This window comes from Megalops cyprinoides, chromosome 6, assembly GCF_013368585.1.
Source record: "Megalops cyprinoides isolate fMegCyp1 chromosome 6, fMegCyp1.pri, whole genome shotgun sequence".
Lineage (NCBI taxonomy): Eukaryota > Metazoa > Chordata > Actinopteri > Elopiformes > Megalopidae > Megalops > Megalops cyprinoides.
Window position 1 is genome coordinate 39,407,436 of NC_050588.1, and position 17,641 is coordinate 39,425,076.

Below are 17,641 nucleotides of genomic sequence, written 5' to 3' on the forward strand. Positions count from 1 at the left end.
TTAAAAAGTCATATAACAGCTGACTAAGCAAGTAAATAGAAATGAAAGAAAATCTAATAGCGAATGTCAGTATTGTAGTAATATTATTTATTCTGAGAAATATGCTTGAATAACAGTCAGGTTTATCAAGTGCAGTGCTGTTTCAAATTGTTCTAGTGAGATTTATGTAGTTCTCAGCAAGATGACTGATGTCCATTTTGCAACAGAGGGCCTTATTTTGGCCATTGTAACACAGTTTTTAACAGAATCTCAGTCAATTGACACAAAGTTCAAAGAAGCTTATCCAGATACATTCTGTAATTTTAGTGATACATTTATGACGGCTTAGCACACAAAATTAGAAGACTTTATTTTATTGTAAGTTGCACAAATTCTGCTGCAGCACTCCATGTGTAGGTAGTACAGTGCATCACAGGTGCATGCAAATATACCTTTTTTCTGCATTGTTGCCATGCAACAGTGGCAATGTTAATGGCTCTAACCTCAATCAGGCACCAGGGGGAGGTTCCAGTCCACGTAATATAGTATTACCCTATCACACTGAGACCTGAGGAGAATCTGAACTCGTTTGGGGGCAGGTAAAGAACAGCAGCCACTATCCAGACTTTCTGCACTCTCTGTGCCCTTTCTGGCTGTCAGTCATATGGCGTGCACTTCCTGTAAAGGCATGCAGCCCTGTTGGCTAATGGGCTAGGAGTATCTCTGCAGTGAGTCAGGGCCGGCAGTGTAGCATAGTGGTTAAGGTTCAGGACTTGTGCCCGAAAGCTTGCAGGTTGAATATCTTGCTGGGACACTGCTGCTGCACCCTTGGACAAGGTACTTAACCCACAATTGCCTCGGTAAGTATCTAGCTGTATAAATGGATAACATTGTAAAAAAAACTGTAACTGATATAAGTCGCTCTGGATAAAAGCGCCTGCTAAATGTCAATAATGTAAAATGAGTTAAATGGATACAAAGGAGTGACCTTGCTCTTGCCTGTCAGTATTCCTGCTTCATTACATGCATACAGCAGAGATTTTCACTGTTACCTAAAGGGTAACCCCAGAGCCGGCCAGTGGCATAGGCGGTATTGGCGAATGCTAGGGACGCCGTCCATCCATAGGAGTGCCCCAAATGAGGGAAGAAAAAAAAAAAATCAAATTTTTTAACTTTTACTATTTTTTACTAATACTATTTTAATACTATTATTTTGTTATATTACCAAAAAAAGGGGTGATTGAATAGAGGTTTTTAAATTTATGAAAGGACTCAATAAGGTTAACTACAATACATTTTTAGGGTGAGTTCAGTCTGTAGAACAAGGGGACATAAATGGAATCTAGTTAAGAGTAAGTTCCGCACTGATATAAGGAAGTATTATTTTACACAAAGAGTCATCAATACATGGAATAGGATGCCAGGTCATGTAGTTGAGGCAGAGACCCTTGCTGTGTTCAAGTCCAGACTTGATGCAGTTTTGGATACTCTCTAATTGTAAAGGCGAGCTTAGTTGGGCCGAATGACCTGTTCTCATCATATGTTCTTATGTTCTTATATTAATAGCAAAAGGCACCGGTAAGAGGAGCAGAAAGCCGTTGCGTCTACGCGCATGATGCTTCCCTGCATGAGTTAACTCATGTTGTGTCAGAGTACCCGACTGTGCGAAGCTCTTTCCACACTGGGAGCAGTGGAATGGGAGCTCTCCTGTATGAGTTTGCTGGTGTGCTGTCAGTTGTGATGTTGATTTGAAGCTCTTTCCACATGTGGAACAGTGAAATTGCCGCTCCCTTGTGTGAGTTCGCTGGTGTGTCGTCAGGTGTGATGCAGATATGAAATTTTTTCCACACTGGGAGCAGTGGTATGGGCGCTCCCCTGTATGAATTCGCTGGTGTGTTGTTAGATTCGATGCAGACCTGAAACTCTTCCCACACTGCGAGCAGTGGTATGGGCGCTCCCCTGTATGAATTCGCTGGTGTGTTGTCAGATTTGATGCAGATCTGAAACTCTTCCCACACTGGGAGCAGTCATACGGACGTTCCTCTGTATGACATCGCTGATGTAATGTCAGGTGTGATGCGGATCTGAAACTCTTTCCACACTGGGAGCAGTGGTATGGGCGTTCCCCTGTGTGGGTTCGCTGGTGTGCTGTCAGCTGTGATGCTGATATGAATGTTTTTTCACACTGAGAGCAGTGGTATGGGCGCTCACCTGTGTGAGTTCGCTTGTGAATTTTCAGGTCTGATGGAGATCTGAAGCTCTTTCCACAGTCAGAGCAGTGGAATGGATTTCCTGTGTGGATTCGCTGGTGTTGTGTTAGAGTATTAGACTGACTGAAGCTCTTTCCACACTGTGAGCACTTGAATGGGCGCTCCCCTGTGTGAGTGCGCTGATGTCTTGAGAGTAATGAGGCACACCTGAAGCTCATCCCACACTGGGAGCAGTGGAATGGGCGCTCCCCTGAATGAATTCGCTGGTGTGTTGTCAGGTGCGACACAGACCTGAAACTCTTTCCACACTGGGAGCAGTGGTATGGGCGTTCCCCTGTGTGGGTTCGCTGGTGTGCTGTCAGCTGTGATGCTGATATGAATTTTTTTTCACACTGAGAGCAGTGGTATGGACGCTCACCTGTGTGAGTTCGCTTGTGAATTTTCAGTTCTGATGGAGATCTGAAACTCTTTCCACAGTCAGAGCAGTGGAATGGATTTCCTGTGTGGATTCGCTGGTGTTGCGTTAGAGTGTTATACTGACTGAAGCTCTTTCCACACTGTGAGCACTTGAATGGGCGCTCCCCCGTGTGAGCACGCTGGTGTCTTGAGAGTAATGAGGCATACCTGAAGCTCTTCCCACACTGGGAGCAGTGGAGTGGACGTTCCCCTGTGCGAGTTCGTTTGTGTCTTTTCAGTTGTGATAAACATCTCAAACTCTTCCCACACTGGGAGCGGTGATACGTATGGTCCACTGTGTGAGTCTGCAGATGTAAGGTCAGCTCAGATTGAAGAGTAAAACACTTCCCACACTGGGAGCACTGGGTGGCTGTGTGGGACTGTGTCGGGGCGGGGAGTGTCTTAGGGGGTGTGGGATGCGGAGGGGTGCTGCTGGGAGGCAGTGGGTTCTCTGCTCCATTTCCTGCAGATCCCAGAATCCTGCTGTACTCCTCTGGGTGTACCTTCTCAATGTGCTGGTGAAGGTTCATTTTTTCTGTGTGAACGAAAGGGCATTGGGAGCAGGCAAAGACATGCGATGATACCTCACCAGTCTCCCCTACACAGAGAAAAGACAGGAGAAATCCGTACCTGTTAACACCTGTATATTTGTGTGCTGGTGAAGGTTAACCTGAATAAATGGGCACTGTGAACAGGCAAAGCCCTGAGATGGCACAGCCTTGTGTGTGTGTCTCTCTCTCGCTCTCATATATAATTTTTTTTATATATTTTTGTGCAAAAACATGCATTTTAAAGCAAAATCAAAACATGCCATTTCAAAGAATAAGAACAGAAACATTTTACACACATAGAAAGCTTCCAATAAGCATTCATTTCTGACAGAAAAATGCAACTGTGAAAACCTGGCTTTTATTGAGTTTTGGAACAAAACTCTTCATATGTACACTAGTTAGATGTTTACATCAATAACACACTAAAAGGAAAACGGTAGGAAATATTTCTTCACCTGTGTCTCCTTTCCGGGAGCAGATGAGGGAAGATCCCTGGAAGGGTTCAGCACAGATGCTGCAAAAGGCAAATAAAAGCATGGTATTTGTGTTACGACTGACTGCAATGAGAAAGAACAGCACACAGTCCACAGATCCCCTTCACTTACTCCTTCTCTGATGCATCTGTCATGGCGCTGTCCATCATCTCCCTCTTACATGTCCCAGCCTGTCCTTTCAGCCTCCGTGACCTCTCTGGGACCATTGGTGAGACTTCATCCTGCCTACATAGATATCTCACTCCCTGGTACCCGTTAATGTCCACGGGACAAGGAGGCGACCTGTCAGTGAGCAAACAGGAAGTGACCCGAGGTGGCAGGGCTTTCTCTTCCCAATAACCGCAGTCTTGATTTCCCTCATTCTTCAGCTCTCTTTCAGGTTGGGTGGTGTGATCAGTATGATCTCTCTCCCCCTGTTCATCCCTCTCTTTTCCCTTCTCACTCCACAGTTCCTTGTCCTCTTCTTCGCTCACACCATCCTCCCTCTTCATCTCCTTACTCTGTCTCTCCTCGCCTTCCTCTTCCTCCTCCTTTATACTGGATAGTACGTCTATTTCCTCCCTGCTCATCCCATATCCAGTCTTCCTCTTTGTCATCTCCTCCATGTCTTCACTTCTGTTAAGACTTGATGCCACGTCCACCCGTGTGTAATCTCTGCTGTCGAGCACAGATTCTGCCTTTACCTGCAGAGGCATGGCTTAAAAAGTTTTCTGAGCCAGTCCTGGAGTCTGAGTGAGCTAGGTGGAAACTGCCACTCCTGCAGAGATACAGACAGACAGGAGAGAATACAGTTGCTTATAGTGGGTAGCGCTGTTGACACAAAGACAGAGAAATTAATAAATACTTCTTTGTCTACTTCTTAACATCTGGTTCAAAGTCAAACTATGGTTTTACATTTTCCCTTGACTGCTAATTCAATCTGAATGACACTGTGGTTCACAGGGCCAACACCTTTATTGTATAATAGGCACTGGCTCCTGAACTGGCCCTAGATGTTACTGTCCTTTTCCAGCACTGAAATGTGTGTGTCTATTCAAAATGTCAGAAATAGCTTTTTTTAACCTTAAATGTGATTATACACTTTGTACATCCTGACACATTCATGTATAAACCTTATCTATGTCAGGTGTAAAACCATATTGCTTTCATAAAAAATGGATCCATACTTGGCTGAACTCAAGAGTGCACATAAAGTAAAAAGAGAGACCAATGTAAACAAGCTGAAATACTAAAATACAATTACAGTCTGGCCAGTGTTAATCCAAGAGAAGTGGTAATATATTTCGAAGTATGTTCTCAGGGCCATGAGACATCTTTTTTGGACTGCATTCAAATTTATGATATTTTGTCTCATTTAGTCACTCAGGAAAAAATGAGGCAGAGTTAGAAGCTGACCAATAAATGTGCCAAATAAATTCTAACTTGGCATGAGGCCAATGGAAAAACAATCATGGTTTTCAGCACATATGTAAATTGTAAGAGAATGTGGAGGCTAAATGATGCAAAAATTATAACAGAACATCATATGCCTGGTAAAACTGCATAATTTGATTAATATGACATATGCGTGAGCTGAAAAGTAGTAAAATGCATAAACTGTTAGCTTTGGTCTAACAACTAAGCTTGGATTCTATACTGATAACACCCGCAAAGCAATTTTTTTTATATGTGACAAATTCCTTAAATACCAGTGGAGCTTGCAAAGTCAGATTTTGCTTCCTTGTTTTCTTTTATGCAGAGGAGAATTTGTAAACACACAATTTTGCGGATGATTCACCTTTTTAATCAGAACATTCTGAGCAGGCAGTTAGAAGCACTGCCTCAGGGAGTGACGTAACTGCTGAAAGTGCTCGGCTACCTGCTACCCTACTGGCTTTACACAGGGTTCACACAAGCTACTCATTTCAGATATGCTACAAGATGCGTGTAGAGCCAGAACTCACAGAGATACGGCAGTCTTAAAATACGTTTTTCTAACGTGGAAGTGAAATCTGGGGTTTTGTGCATTGGGCTTGCCGTCTCCCTCTCCCACTCCCTTCAAACGTGCTCTGTCTCTCACAGTGGAGCCTGACACAGAGGAATAAGTTCCCAGCATGTCTCCCTGATTGGCTCCGTTGCAACAATTTCAACATCGAATGTTAATCTGGTTAGAGCGAGGGGATACCCTTTGGGCAAGCACAAATAATAAGGAACATTATTGTGGTCCAGCAGTGTAGCATAGTGGTTAAGGAGCATAACCGAAAGGGTGCCGGTTCGATTTCCCACAGGGCACTGCTGCTGTACCTTTGGGCAAGGTACTTAACCCGCAATTGGCTCAGGAAATATCCGACTGTATGAATGGACAACATTGTAAAAACCTGTAATTAACGTAAGTCGATCTGGATAAGAGCATCTGCTAAATGCCAATAATGTAATGTATTAATGTAACACAAGAACAACAGTCACAAATAAGCCACACGGCAACTGTGGTGTGCTAGCCCGACGGGCAGCCACACTAATTACCTAGGCAGAAAGTCAAAATGCATTTCAAGTTGAAGCTTGTAGCCTAGCTAACTGCAACATGTTAATAGAAGCCAACTAAAAAAAAAACCATGCATTTTTATCGTGACCTATTCAATGCAAATTACTAAAGAGAAATACCCCTGGCCTGCAAATTAAAGCAACTGCAGAAGAATTTCAGAAGTTACAAACCAACAATTTCACATAAATTCAATAAGTGAAAAAATTAAACTGAAGAAAAGCTAATCATTTTTACCACTCATAGACTAGAACTGATCAAATGCAATTATCCACTTTACCCAGGGTCTGAAAATAATTTCAGTCCCCCCCCCCCCCCCCCCCCCAAAAAAAAAAAATGTGTGCCTTTTGACCTACATCATCACCCTAAATTAAGTTTTTCCAAATGATCAGAAAGAAATGCAACGCAAAATATCGTCTTGCTGCCAGTCGCATGGCCTGTGGTGATGATGGCACCCAGTCTGACACACTGCTTTAACATCCCTCGCCACAAACACTTATGTTGTTCAGATAAAGAGAAATGTACGCACAGAATTTTCCTTTTCTGGTGAATTTCACATTCCCATCTTTACAAATCCTCCAACCTAAGACGATGGAGCAGTCAAAATAGCGTGCTAGCGCGCTACTAACCAGTATAAGATAGAAGCGAACTCGATAATGTGAGCTATTTGCTGATGCGCCTGCTAGGTATATTCCCGGGGAAGTCGAATTCCTCGGCTAAATCGGTTGGGTCAGACTATAAATACCTTACGTCAATGAAATGGAATTTAAACGGAGGTATAACAACCATTTCAGGAAAAAAATGGGTGAAGAAAATTTAGCCGCCCTTACCTTATCTAGAGCGAATACGCTCTCTGTGTCTGAGTTTCAGTGTTGCCAGAACAGCCCAAAAACTGTTCAAAAACCGCCAAAACGTTTGATCAATGTGTAGTTCAGTATTTTAACTGCCACGATTACTGACTGTACCATGCTTAAAAGCAATGCACACCGGCTGCCGAAGCACACATTAAAAAAACCACCACACCACAGTAAAAACCCCAATAACTTCAGGCTGCTTTCACATGTTCAGCTCCGCCGTAAAGCGCTCTTCTTCTGTTGTTTATCGGCGGTTTGTAAACAGCTTTTGGGTGCATTACCGCCACCTTCTGGACTGGAGTGTTGCCCTCCAGACAGACAGGTGTGTGCGTGAGGTCTTACCTTTAAATGCAGAACAGCCTGTCGGTTGTAACTTGAACAGGCTGCTAAAGAGCACAGCTGAATATCTGAACGTAACTTTGTAGAACTATGTACAGTCTGGCTGAGCTGTCTAGTACATGGATGGGTCAAACCTCGCCAACAACTGTCGGGGAGGACGGAATGTAGCCAATGTCCTTCCATTCCGTGTTAGCCCTGAGTGCACATCCATCAAACTTGAAAGGAGTGGCAGTCCCATTCGATTTCTGGTGTCATCTTTGAGCAGTGTGACTTGAGAAAATGCTCTTTCAACGGGTGCGTTGGAAATGGGGAGAGTGAGCAATTTAATTGCACCAAGTGCTAAATCCTGAAAGCAGTGGTTTCCTCTGGCATCTTGAAAAGATTCTACCTCCAGTCAAAATGCATCAATGGTCAGGTTAGGAGAGAAACCTGTTGAGGCAACATTTCCCCACTGAGTCTCAACTGAATCTGGTGAGCCTGAAAAGAACTCCTTAGGCAACTCTTGGACCCGTGACCTGTGGGACACAACAGAAGTGGGACACGGGAGCTCCAGCTTCCACAGCAGCTCCATGGATGCAGGCAAACGCATTTGGTACTGTACCAGGAGGTCTTTCAAGAAGTCCGTGTAGCGTGTTAAGACCACCCCGAAGGGTAAAAACATGCCATGCTGACATTGGTATGATGTAAGCAACACAGCTACAACTAATAAAATTGATAATGGGTGTGTTAGATTTACAGTAGGTGTGCGAATTATCAAGCATTGACAATAGTCAATAGTATTGGGGGCGCTGAGGCGGTGGGGGGCCCCCAAATCAAATTCTGCTCAGGGCCCCATAAAGGCTTAGGCCGGCCCCGTTATAGTACACATCAGTTGAAGTAATTCCTCTTAACAACTCAGGCAGCAGTGTGAGCCAGTATTTTGAGACAATTTACAGCCTGTAGCATGGTAATCATGGATATGAAAACAGTAATCCATGCCAATGAGGGAAATATGTTTCCCAGTGACTTTACTGGAGATTGTCTGTCACTCCCACGATAAGGGCTTAAGGTGAATGTATGTTATGTCACCCTTTCCATCTGGTCCAGGTAGTTGATGAATTTTTCTTTCCTTTTCAGGGGGATCTGACCAAAAAGAAAATATACCCTACATTTACCCTACTATGGTGGGTACCTAGTGCATTTAGACCATACAGGTAATACAATGCAAGTGCTGCTTATTCAGCAGAAACTTTTTAAAAAGTTGTTGGTGTTAAAAGTTCAGTAAATATTAGCATTATAAATCAATGTCAAAATATTTCTAATATCCTTCATCCCTTTTCAAACATACACTCACTAGGGAGGTTTTCAGGGAGGAGATCTACAGCAAAATTCTCACTTTTTGTAGTCATACTTGTAAATAGTGCGCAATGGTCTGTAGGATAATTGGTTACAGTTGTTTGTGGCTTGTTGGTACTTTGATGGTTTTAAAAATTCACTAAATATTAAGGTTACCAAACGATGTTATAATATTATTAATATATATAATCCATAATCCCTTCTCACACACATGTTCATACTCTTGGACAAAATACCTATACCTCAGTTTCCAAAGTAAATATGCAGCTGAATAACAGGTTAATATCGAAACCTATGCAAGTAGCTCTGGATAAGAGCGTCTGCTAAATGACAATAATGTAACGTAATAATCCACTGTGAGATCTATAAATATATTTGACTTTCGTCAGTGAAGAGTTCTACTACAAAAAGGACTTCATTCTTTCTTATCTTGTAAATAGCACTAAATGAATTGTAAGATTAGTACATATTGAAATTGAAAGATTTGTACAATTTCAATATGTACAAAAATTCATTTTTTTGATAACAATTGTAGCTCGTTGGAAGTTTGAGTTCTGACGTCTACAAACACACCTACAGCTGGACCTCATTCTGTCTGAATGTTTGTGTTTATCTGGCTCCTGTCTGAGGAGCATTTAACGTACAGCCTCTACCCCCAGGGTCTTGTTGAGGACTGCTTGTCTACAGATGAATTAGCATTTAACAAGGCACATGTCCATTGTTCTGTAGGATGGAGAGAGCGTGGGAAAGCTCTAGAGAGCAGAGTCACACTTTCAGAGTCATTAACATCCTCAACCCCACCACAGCTGCACACCTGGATTTATACTGGAGGTCCTTTGATTCGAAGAACACTTTACCCTGGTAAAATCATTGTAAACACATACTACAGAATAATCAATGACAATAACCTGGTATGAGAAGAGATCTATAGCAGTCATTCAAAACAATAATCTTTAGTTCTAGATTCATGTGTAAAATCTGATGATATGTAATAATGTGAGCTCTGCAAGTTGCTTTATTGGATCTGTTATGAAACCTAATAACAAAAGCAAACTAATACGTCGGCATGAACTTGAATTGTCAGTTCAGTATGAATTGTTTTTCCTAAACTAATCAAAACATTATGTGATTTTGTTATAACTGATAAACAACTGCTGATCAGTATCAATATCAGCCAATAATGGCCTTTCCCTCCAGATGGTCTGTGACGTGAGGCTGTGTCTGTCCTACAGCACAGAGCCAATAGCCGTCACTAATGGCCCATTCAGTGCACTGAGCAGCTTTTGTAGTGCATTGATCCCAGCACACAGGACTCAGTGTGGGAAACGCAGATCAGCTCTCTACTCACACTGACCAGCAGCCACAAGACTGAGGACACATCTGTGACATCTGCTCTCCCAGCACTGAGGCTGCCCACTCTCCACTGTAGCAGAGAGGAGACTCTGGAACAGTGGGTTTCCATTCATTTCTGGTAGTTTTATCTGCAGCTTAATTGTATTAGAAGTTGCTCAATAATTATATGTGATATATCACTGATATCTGGGACCATGGAATGACATGATTTTCATGAATGTTCACAGTAGGAGTGAAAATGAATATTATCTCCCACTAGAATGTATAATATGATGATATTCAACATGACATAGCCGTGGCTTTGCTGTTTAAAATTATAATTAATCCTCATGTATAATCAATGAAATATTCATAACTGTGAGTGTACACTGTGTGTAATGTGCATAGTCTAAGCACCTGCAGCGCTCTCTGAGGTCAAATCCATATCAGAGCTGTACAGTGTGACAGTGTGAATATGAGTGAGGCCCATCTGCAGTGGATACTGCAGCAGGCATGTTGGATTATGGGGCAGTGTGAAGCTTCATGCTGAAGATGTGTGTCAGTCCCACACGTGTACATTGTGATGATGAGCGTGTGCTCTGTCAGTGTCATTGATCCTAACATCAGGCAGCAGATCTGCTCTCTCCAGGGTCAACACTTTCCCAGATCCCCCCACCCCTCCACCTGTTCCCCTGAGACAGGCCATTGTCCCCCAGCAATAAGCTCTTTATTCAGCCTGTGACAGCCACGCATTCCTCATTGTCCTCACAAGCTCTCCCATTGGCTGCTCACTGTGAGAAAGTCCAGCAAGAGACAAACCCACACATTGGTATGGAGATTTGGGACTATAAATAGGAGAGATGAAGCCAGCACACATCAGACTCTCTCTGCACAGAGACCTCTACAGCACAGACATACAGCCATGGCACCTACAGCAGCTGCAGCTCTCACCTACTCTAAGGAGCACCTGACTATGTTCCACAAGGTAAACTGACAACATCATCTCTTAAGAAATGCTTCCGTGTCATTGTTGATGTGCTTCAGTGATGTCATGTTGCAGACCCAGATTATTAACTGTTTTCCTGTTTTGTTTGTGCAGCTGAGAAAGCCAATGGTGGAGAAGATGCGCAGAGATCGTATCAACAGCAGCATCGAGCAGCTCAAGTCTCTCCTGAGCCCAGAGTTGCTCCAGCAGCAGCCCGAATCCAGGCTGGAGAAAGCCGACATCCTGGAGATGACAGTGCTCTTCCTGAAACGCCAGCGCCAGCACCCACCCATCAACAGCTCCTCCTGCTCTGCAGCTGCCAGGGAGGGCTACTCCAGGTGTGTCCAAGAGATCAGCCGTTTCCTGTCCCAGAAGGAAGTCATGTCACAGGCCCAGAGAAGACTGCTCAGCCATTTCCACAACAAGCAACCTTCCTTTGATGAGAGCGGGAGTCAGAGTGTGGTACCTCAGCTGAGCTCCCCGGCCCGACACATCACCACTAAAGAGGAGACTCCAGCCAACGGCGCCCTCTGGAGGCCCTGGTAGAGTCCTGCAGACTGTCTCTGGACACTCTTTGAGTCTTTGAGAATTGAACAGGCCAATCTAAGATGGGCATGGACAGTAATTCTCAGTGTGTAGGAAGTATTTCTCTTCCTCTTCTGCATGTGTAGGAGGTTTAAGGTTCTGCTTTCATTGAGAGAAAGCACACGCAGGACTGACCAGTTATGATATTCTTCTTAAGAAGTTCTGAGAAGATTCATTTTTCTTGAATCTGCATGAAATTGTATAAAAAGACAGACTTCTGTGAAGATGTTGTGTTAATTTAAAGTCAAGTTCAATAATGGACAGTTTTTTTTTGATACCATTTGTTCCTTTCTTTATATGAAAGTTTGAAGCTCAACACGAGCTGATGTTACTGTGATCTTCTGTGAAGATTATTTACCTTGACTGTGCTAGTATACTAGTCTCTCCATGACTATATTCCGTGTGCATGAATTTCTTTCATGAAATAGAATTCTTGATTTAAGAAAGATTTGTCGCTCAGATTGAGTTTTTAATATTACATTGTTGCTGTTGTTGTACAACTAAATTAACATGGCAAAGAAAACAACTTATGTAACCTTCTATGAAGGAAAGATGTGATATTGTAGCGTATTAATGCTTCCTGGAGGAAAGTTATGTCCAGTTATAAAGATGTAACTGTTGTGTTGAATTTGTTGTAACAGTGAAATAATCATAATGTTACACAAGAGCTGAGTGTATGTTACACTGAAATAGGATTATTCTCACTGCTGGCTGAGAAATGTTCCATGGCTAATGCTACCTGTGTATGCAGGTCCTTTATGGAGGTGTTCATTCAATATCCAGCATTCACCATATTGGGAGTGTCTTAAGGTCTTGAAGATGTCTTCAAGCTATAGCTATGTTGATGTGTTGCTTTGCACAAGAATTATATTACCTTCAATGAAGTTATTTTTAACTGTTCTTAATTAGAGAATATTGATCTATTTTTCTTGAACATTTACGTTCACGCACTGTTTAATAAATGAAAACTTATTCAAAACATATTTTTGTTTCCTTGCTTCATTTCAAAATGAAAGTAAAATAAAAGATGAAATGAGCTATTCATTTAAACAAAACAGAGACGATATTACAGAGCTGAACTTTTTACATGAAGCATTAAGAATTCTCGTAACAGCCAACTTCATTCCAGTAAGATGATAGAAATGAAAGGAAAAATAACAGCTGATTTTATCATAACAGTGAAAATTACTTCTGAGACACATATTTCACTCCAGATACATTCAGAGTTCCTAAATGCAGGACATTTTCTCACATTTTTTGTTGGATTGTATGTAGTGGTTAGCAAGATGACTCTTGTCCATTTGGTAATAGAGGTCATATTTCAGCCATCAAAATACAGCTATTGAACGTTTGGGGGCAGGTAAAGAATAGCAGCCACATTCCAGGCTTTCTGCCTTCTCATATGCTGTCCCTGGCTGTCAGTGAGATGATGTAGACTTCCTGTAATCGTGCTAGCACCTGCAGCCCAACTGGCCCAAGAGCTGGGAGAATCTCTGCAGTGATTAAATGGATGAAATGGAGTGAATGATCTCCAGCCAATCAGGATTCCTGTGTCATTACATGCACATTTGCAGTAGCAGAGTTTGGCATTGTTATTAAAGAGTAAAACAGGGAAATGCTAGAATAAACTAATACCCAATTATGCAGTGAATTTTTACAGTGTAAGTTCACTATATAAATGAATTATTTTAAATTGGTCTCATGTAATAATTAAAAGAGAAAACTTTGAAGAAGTTTATTTTCAAGATGTTTAGCAACATGCTGTTGCTCCTATGGTCAAATGTAAGTAAACACTACATACCAGCTGAGTCAGGACTGTCTGTCCTTCTGTGTATTTTATTAATATAAGTGAGGGCAGTGTGTAGTGCTGGATGTAGATACTGTAGTGTCAGTGTACTGGAAGACCGGGAGACGTTTGTCTGGACTTGTCTGACTGACTGTAGTCCAGATGGTCACACTGGGAGTTAGGTGTCCTTCTCCAGCAGTGGGAGATCACACTCCATGGCTAATGTGATGTGTAATAAGACACACGTCTTTTGTTCTCCCATTGAAAGCAGTGAATGGAGAGAGTGTGGGAAACAGAGGAAAAGTCCCTCACACAGCCCCACTGGGACAATAGATACTGAGTCAGTCCACAGAGCAGCACCCACAGAGTACAGAGCTGCTCTCACACACCAACTGCTTCCATGGTCTGACTCTCAGCTTCAGAACCATGCGCTGTCTTTGGACCATACGTGTAATGCGATGCAAGTGCTGCTAATTCAGCAGAAACTTTTTAAAAGTTGGTGGCGTTAAAAGTTTAGTAAATATTATCATTATAAATCAATGTCAAAATATTTCTAATAGCCATTGTCCCTTTTCAAACATACACTTACTAGGTAGGTTTGAAAATATTTTATCAATTATTTCAGAGAGGAGATCTACAGCAAAAACCTCACTCTCTGTATTGTAACGTGTAAATAGTATGCAATGCTTTTGTAGTATTATTAATTACAGTTGTTTGTGGCTTATTGGTAATTTGATGGTTTTAAAAATCAACTTAATATTAAGGTTATCAAAAAATGTTATAATATTATTAATAGCCATTATCCCTTTGTGAATGCATGTTCATACATTTGGACATGGGACCTATACCTCAGTTTCCAGAGTAAATATGCAGCTGAATAACAGCTTAATATCGAAATCTATAAACGTTGCTCTGGAAAAGAGCGTCTGCTAAATTACAATAATGTGATAATCCTCTGTGAGATCTATAACTATATTTGACATTCGTCAGTAAAGAGTTCTACGACAAAAAGGACTTCATTCTTTCTTTTCTTGTAAAGAGCACTAAATGAATTGTAAGATTAGTACATATTGATTACAATTGTTTGCAGCTTGTTGGAAGTTTGAGTTCTGACGTCTACAAACACACCTACAGTTGGACCTCATTCTGTCTGAATGTTTGTGTTTATTTGGCTCCTGTCTGAGGAGCATTTAACGTACAGCCTCTACCCCCAGGGTGTTGTTGAGGACTCCTTGTCTACAGATGAATTAGCATTTAACAAGGCACACGTCCATTGTTCTGTATAGGACTCTGTGAATGGAGAGAGTGTGGGAAAGCTCTAGAGAGCAGAGTCACACTTTCTGAGTCATTAACATCTTCAAACCCACCACATCTGCACACCTGGATGTGTAAAGGAGGCCAGTGTGTAACAAACACCATTAAATGATGGCAAACATATACTGCAAAATGATCAATGATAATAACCTGATATGAAGAAAATAGATTTAAAGTAATGATTGAAAATGATATTCTTAAGGACCAGATTCATTGAAGTAATCTGGTGATATGTATCATTGTGACTACTGAAATTTTTTGTGTGATGCAAACCAATGATGACAAAAGCCTGATAGCTGTGTCTAAACTTGAAGTTTCTGTTGAGCATAAATTATTTATCCTATGCTGATCAAAAGCTCACATGACATAAAATGTTTCTTGTAAATAATAAATATCTGCTGGTCAGTATCTGTATCAGCCAATAATGGCCTTTCCCTCCAGATGGTCTGTGACGTGAGGCTGTGTCTGTCCTACATCACAGATCCAGCAGCCATCACTAATGGCCCATTCAGTGCACTGAGCAGCTTTTGTAGTGCATTGATCCCAGCACACAGGACTCAGTGTGGGAAACGCAGATCAGCTCTCTACTCACACTGACCAGCAGCCACAAGACTGAGGACACATCTGTGACATCTGCTCTCCCAGCACTGAGGCTGCCCACTCTCCACTGTAGCAGAGAGGAGACTCTGGAACAGTGGGTTTCCATTCATTTCTGGTAGTTTTATCTGCAGCTTAATTGTATTAGAAGTTGCTCAATAATTATATGTCATATCACTGAAATCTGGGACCATGGAATGACATGATTTTAATGAATGTTCACAGTAAGAGTGAAAATGAATATTATCTCCCTTTTGAATGTATAATATGATGATATTCAACATGACATAGCCGTGGCTTTGCTGTTGAAAATGTAAATTCCATACAAGTAATCCTCATCCATAATCAATGAAATATTCATAACTGTGAGTGTACAGTGTGTGTAATGTGCATAGTCTAAGCACCTGCAGCGCTCTCTGAGGTCAAATCCATATCAGAGCTATACAGTGTGACAGTGTGAGTATGAGTGAGGCTGATCTCCAGTGGATAGTGCAGCAGGCATGTTGGATTATGGGGCAGTGTGAAGCTTCATGCTGAAGATGTGTGTCAGTCCCACACGTGTACATTGTGATGATGAGCATGTGCTCTGTCAGTGTCATTGATCCCAACATCAGGCAGCAGATCTGCTCTCTCCAGGGTCAACACTTTCCCAGATCCCCCCACCCCTCCACCTGTTCCCCTGAGACAGGCCATTGTCCCCCAGCAATAAGCTCTTTATTCAGCCCGTGACAGCCACGCATTCCTCATTGTCCTCACAAGCTCTCCCATTGGCTGCTCACTGTGAGAAAGTCCAGCAAGAGACAGACCCACACATTGGTATGGAGATTTGGGACTATAAATAGGAGAGATGAAGCCAGCACACATCAGACTCTCTCTGCACAGAGACCTCTACAGCACAGACATACAGCCATGGCACCTACAGCAGCTGCAGCTCTCACCTACTCTAAGGAGCACCTGACTATGCTCCACAAGGTAAACTGACAACATCATCTCTTAAGAAATGCTTCCATGTCATTGTTGACTTGCTTCAGTGATGTCATGTTGCAGACCCAGATTATTAACAGTTTTCCCGTTCTGTTTGTGCAGCTGAGAAAGCCAATGGTGGAGAAGATGCGCAGAGATCGTATCAACAGCAGCATCGGGCAGCTCAAGTCTCTCCTGAGCCCAGAGTTCCTCCAGCAGCAGCCCGAATCCAGGCTGGAGAAAGCCGACATCCTGGAGATGACAGTGCTCTTCCTGAAACGCCAGAGCCAGCACCCGCCCATCAACAGCTCCTCCTGCTCTGCAGCTGCCAGGGAGGGCTACTCCAGGTGTGTCCAAGAGATCAGCCGTTTCCTGTCCCAGAAGGAAGTCACGTCACAGGCCCAGAGAAGACTGCTCAGCCATTTCCACAACAAGCAACCTTCCTTTGATGAGAGCGGGAGTCAGAGTGTGGTACCTCAGCTGAGCTCTCCAGCCCGACACACCACCACTAAAGACGAGACTCCAGCCAAAGGCGCCCTCTGGAGGCCCTGGTAGAGTCCTGCAGACTGTCTCGGGACACTACGTCTTTGAGAATTGAACAGGTCAATCTAAGATGGGCATGGACAGTAATTCTCAGTGTGTAGGAAGTATTTCTCTTCTTCTTCTGCATGTGTAGGAGGTTTAAGGTTCTGCTTTGTTTGCAAGAACATTCACGATTGATAAGTTTAAGTATTCATTATATGGAAGATCAACTAATTGTTTTACAATTTGTCTAAATATTTGAATCAAATGTTCTTTTTGAATGAGATGAGTTTACTTTGTGCTGCTTATGCAACAGTTTCAATTTTTATACTTTTTTTGTAAGAAGTTTGGAAAGAAGTTCCCAAATTGGAAACACATTGTTCAAGCATGGTATTAACACGTATTGATTATGTTAAAAGTAAAACATGTTTGAAAAACATTACCTTCTGTGAAGGTAATTTTTTACTTGTAGTGTTACCTCCATATTTTTAGTAATGGCTTTCTCCAAGATGAAGATTCAACGAATTGAATAGTAAACTTTATTTTCTTCTGTGCAAGACAAGTATATGGATTTTTTATCCTGACAATGGTCTGTGTCCTTATAAGAGTAGTAGTTCATTGTGAGTTAAGATGAGTGATGTTAATGTCTTTTGCAAAGTCGTTCATAGTTAACTTGAGTATCTTTTGTGAAGATTTTTAGAACAATTTATCCTTTACTGTGTTTATGTCTGTTGCTGTGTTTTTGCACAGCTGAAGGTTTCTCTCATCTCAGAGAAGTTGCTGAGGGTGATATTTTTGACTGCTTGGTAAAAAAGCAGTTT

General features: G+C 42.1%; 1 protein-coding gene and 2 pseudogenes across 1 annotated transcript; 2 read left to right on the forward strand and 1 right to left on the reverse strand.

Annotated features, from left to right (window-relative positions):
• Positions 1 to 1,488: 1,488 nt before the first annotated feature.
• Positions 1,489 to 7,220, reverse strand: LOC118779472 (zinc finger protein 345-like). Its single transcript, XM_036531600.1, has 4 exons — positions 7,039 to 7,220; positions 3,802 to 4,447; positions 3,652 to 3,710; positions 1,489 to 3,243 (listed from the first exon to the last, which is right to left on the reverse strand). Exons 2-4 carry the CDS (start codon positions 4,383 to 4,385, stop codon positions 1,526 to 1,528), a joined length of 2,361 nt encoding a protein of 786 aa, XP_036387493.1. The 5' UTR covers positions 4,386 to 4,447; positions 7,039 to 7,220; the 3' UTR covers positions 1,489 to 1,525.
• Positions 7,221 to 10,928: 3,708 nt separating this feature from the next.
• Positions 10,929 to 11,599, forward strand: LOC118779842 (annotated as a pseudogene).
• A 4,583-nt stretch (positions 11,600 to 16,182) lies between these two features.
• Positions 16,183 to 16,853, forward strand: LOC118779857 (annotated as a pseudogene).
• The last annotated feature ends 788 nt before the right edge of the window (positions 16,854 to 17,641 follow it).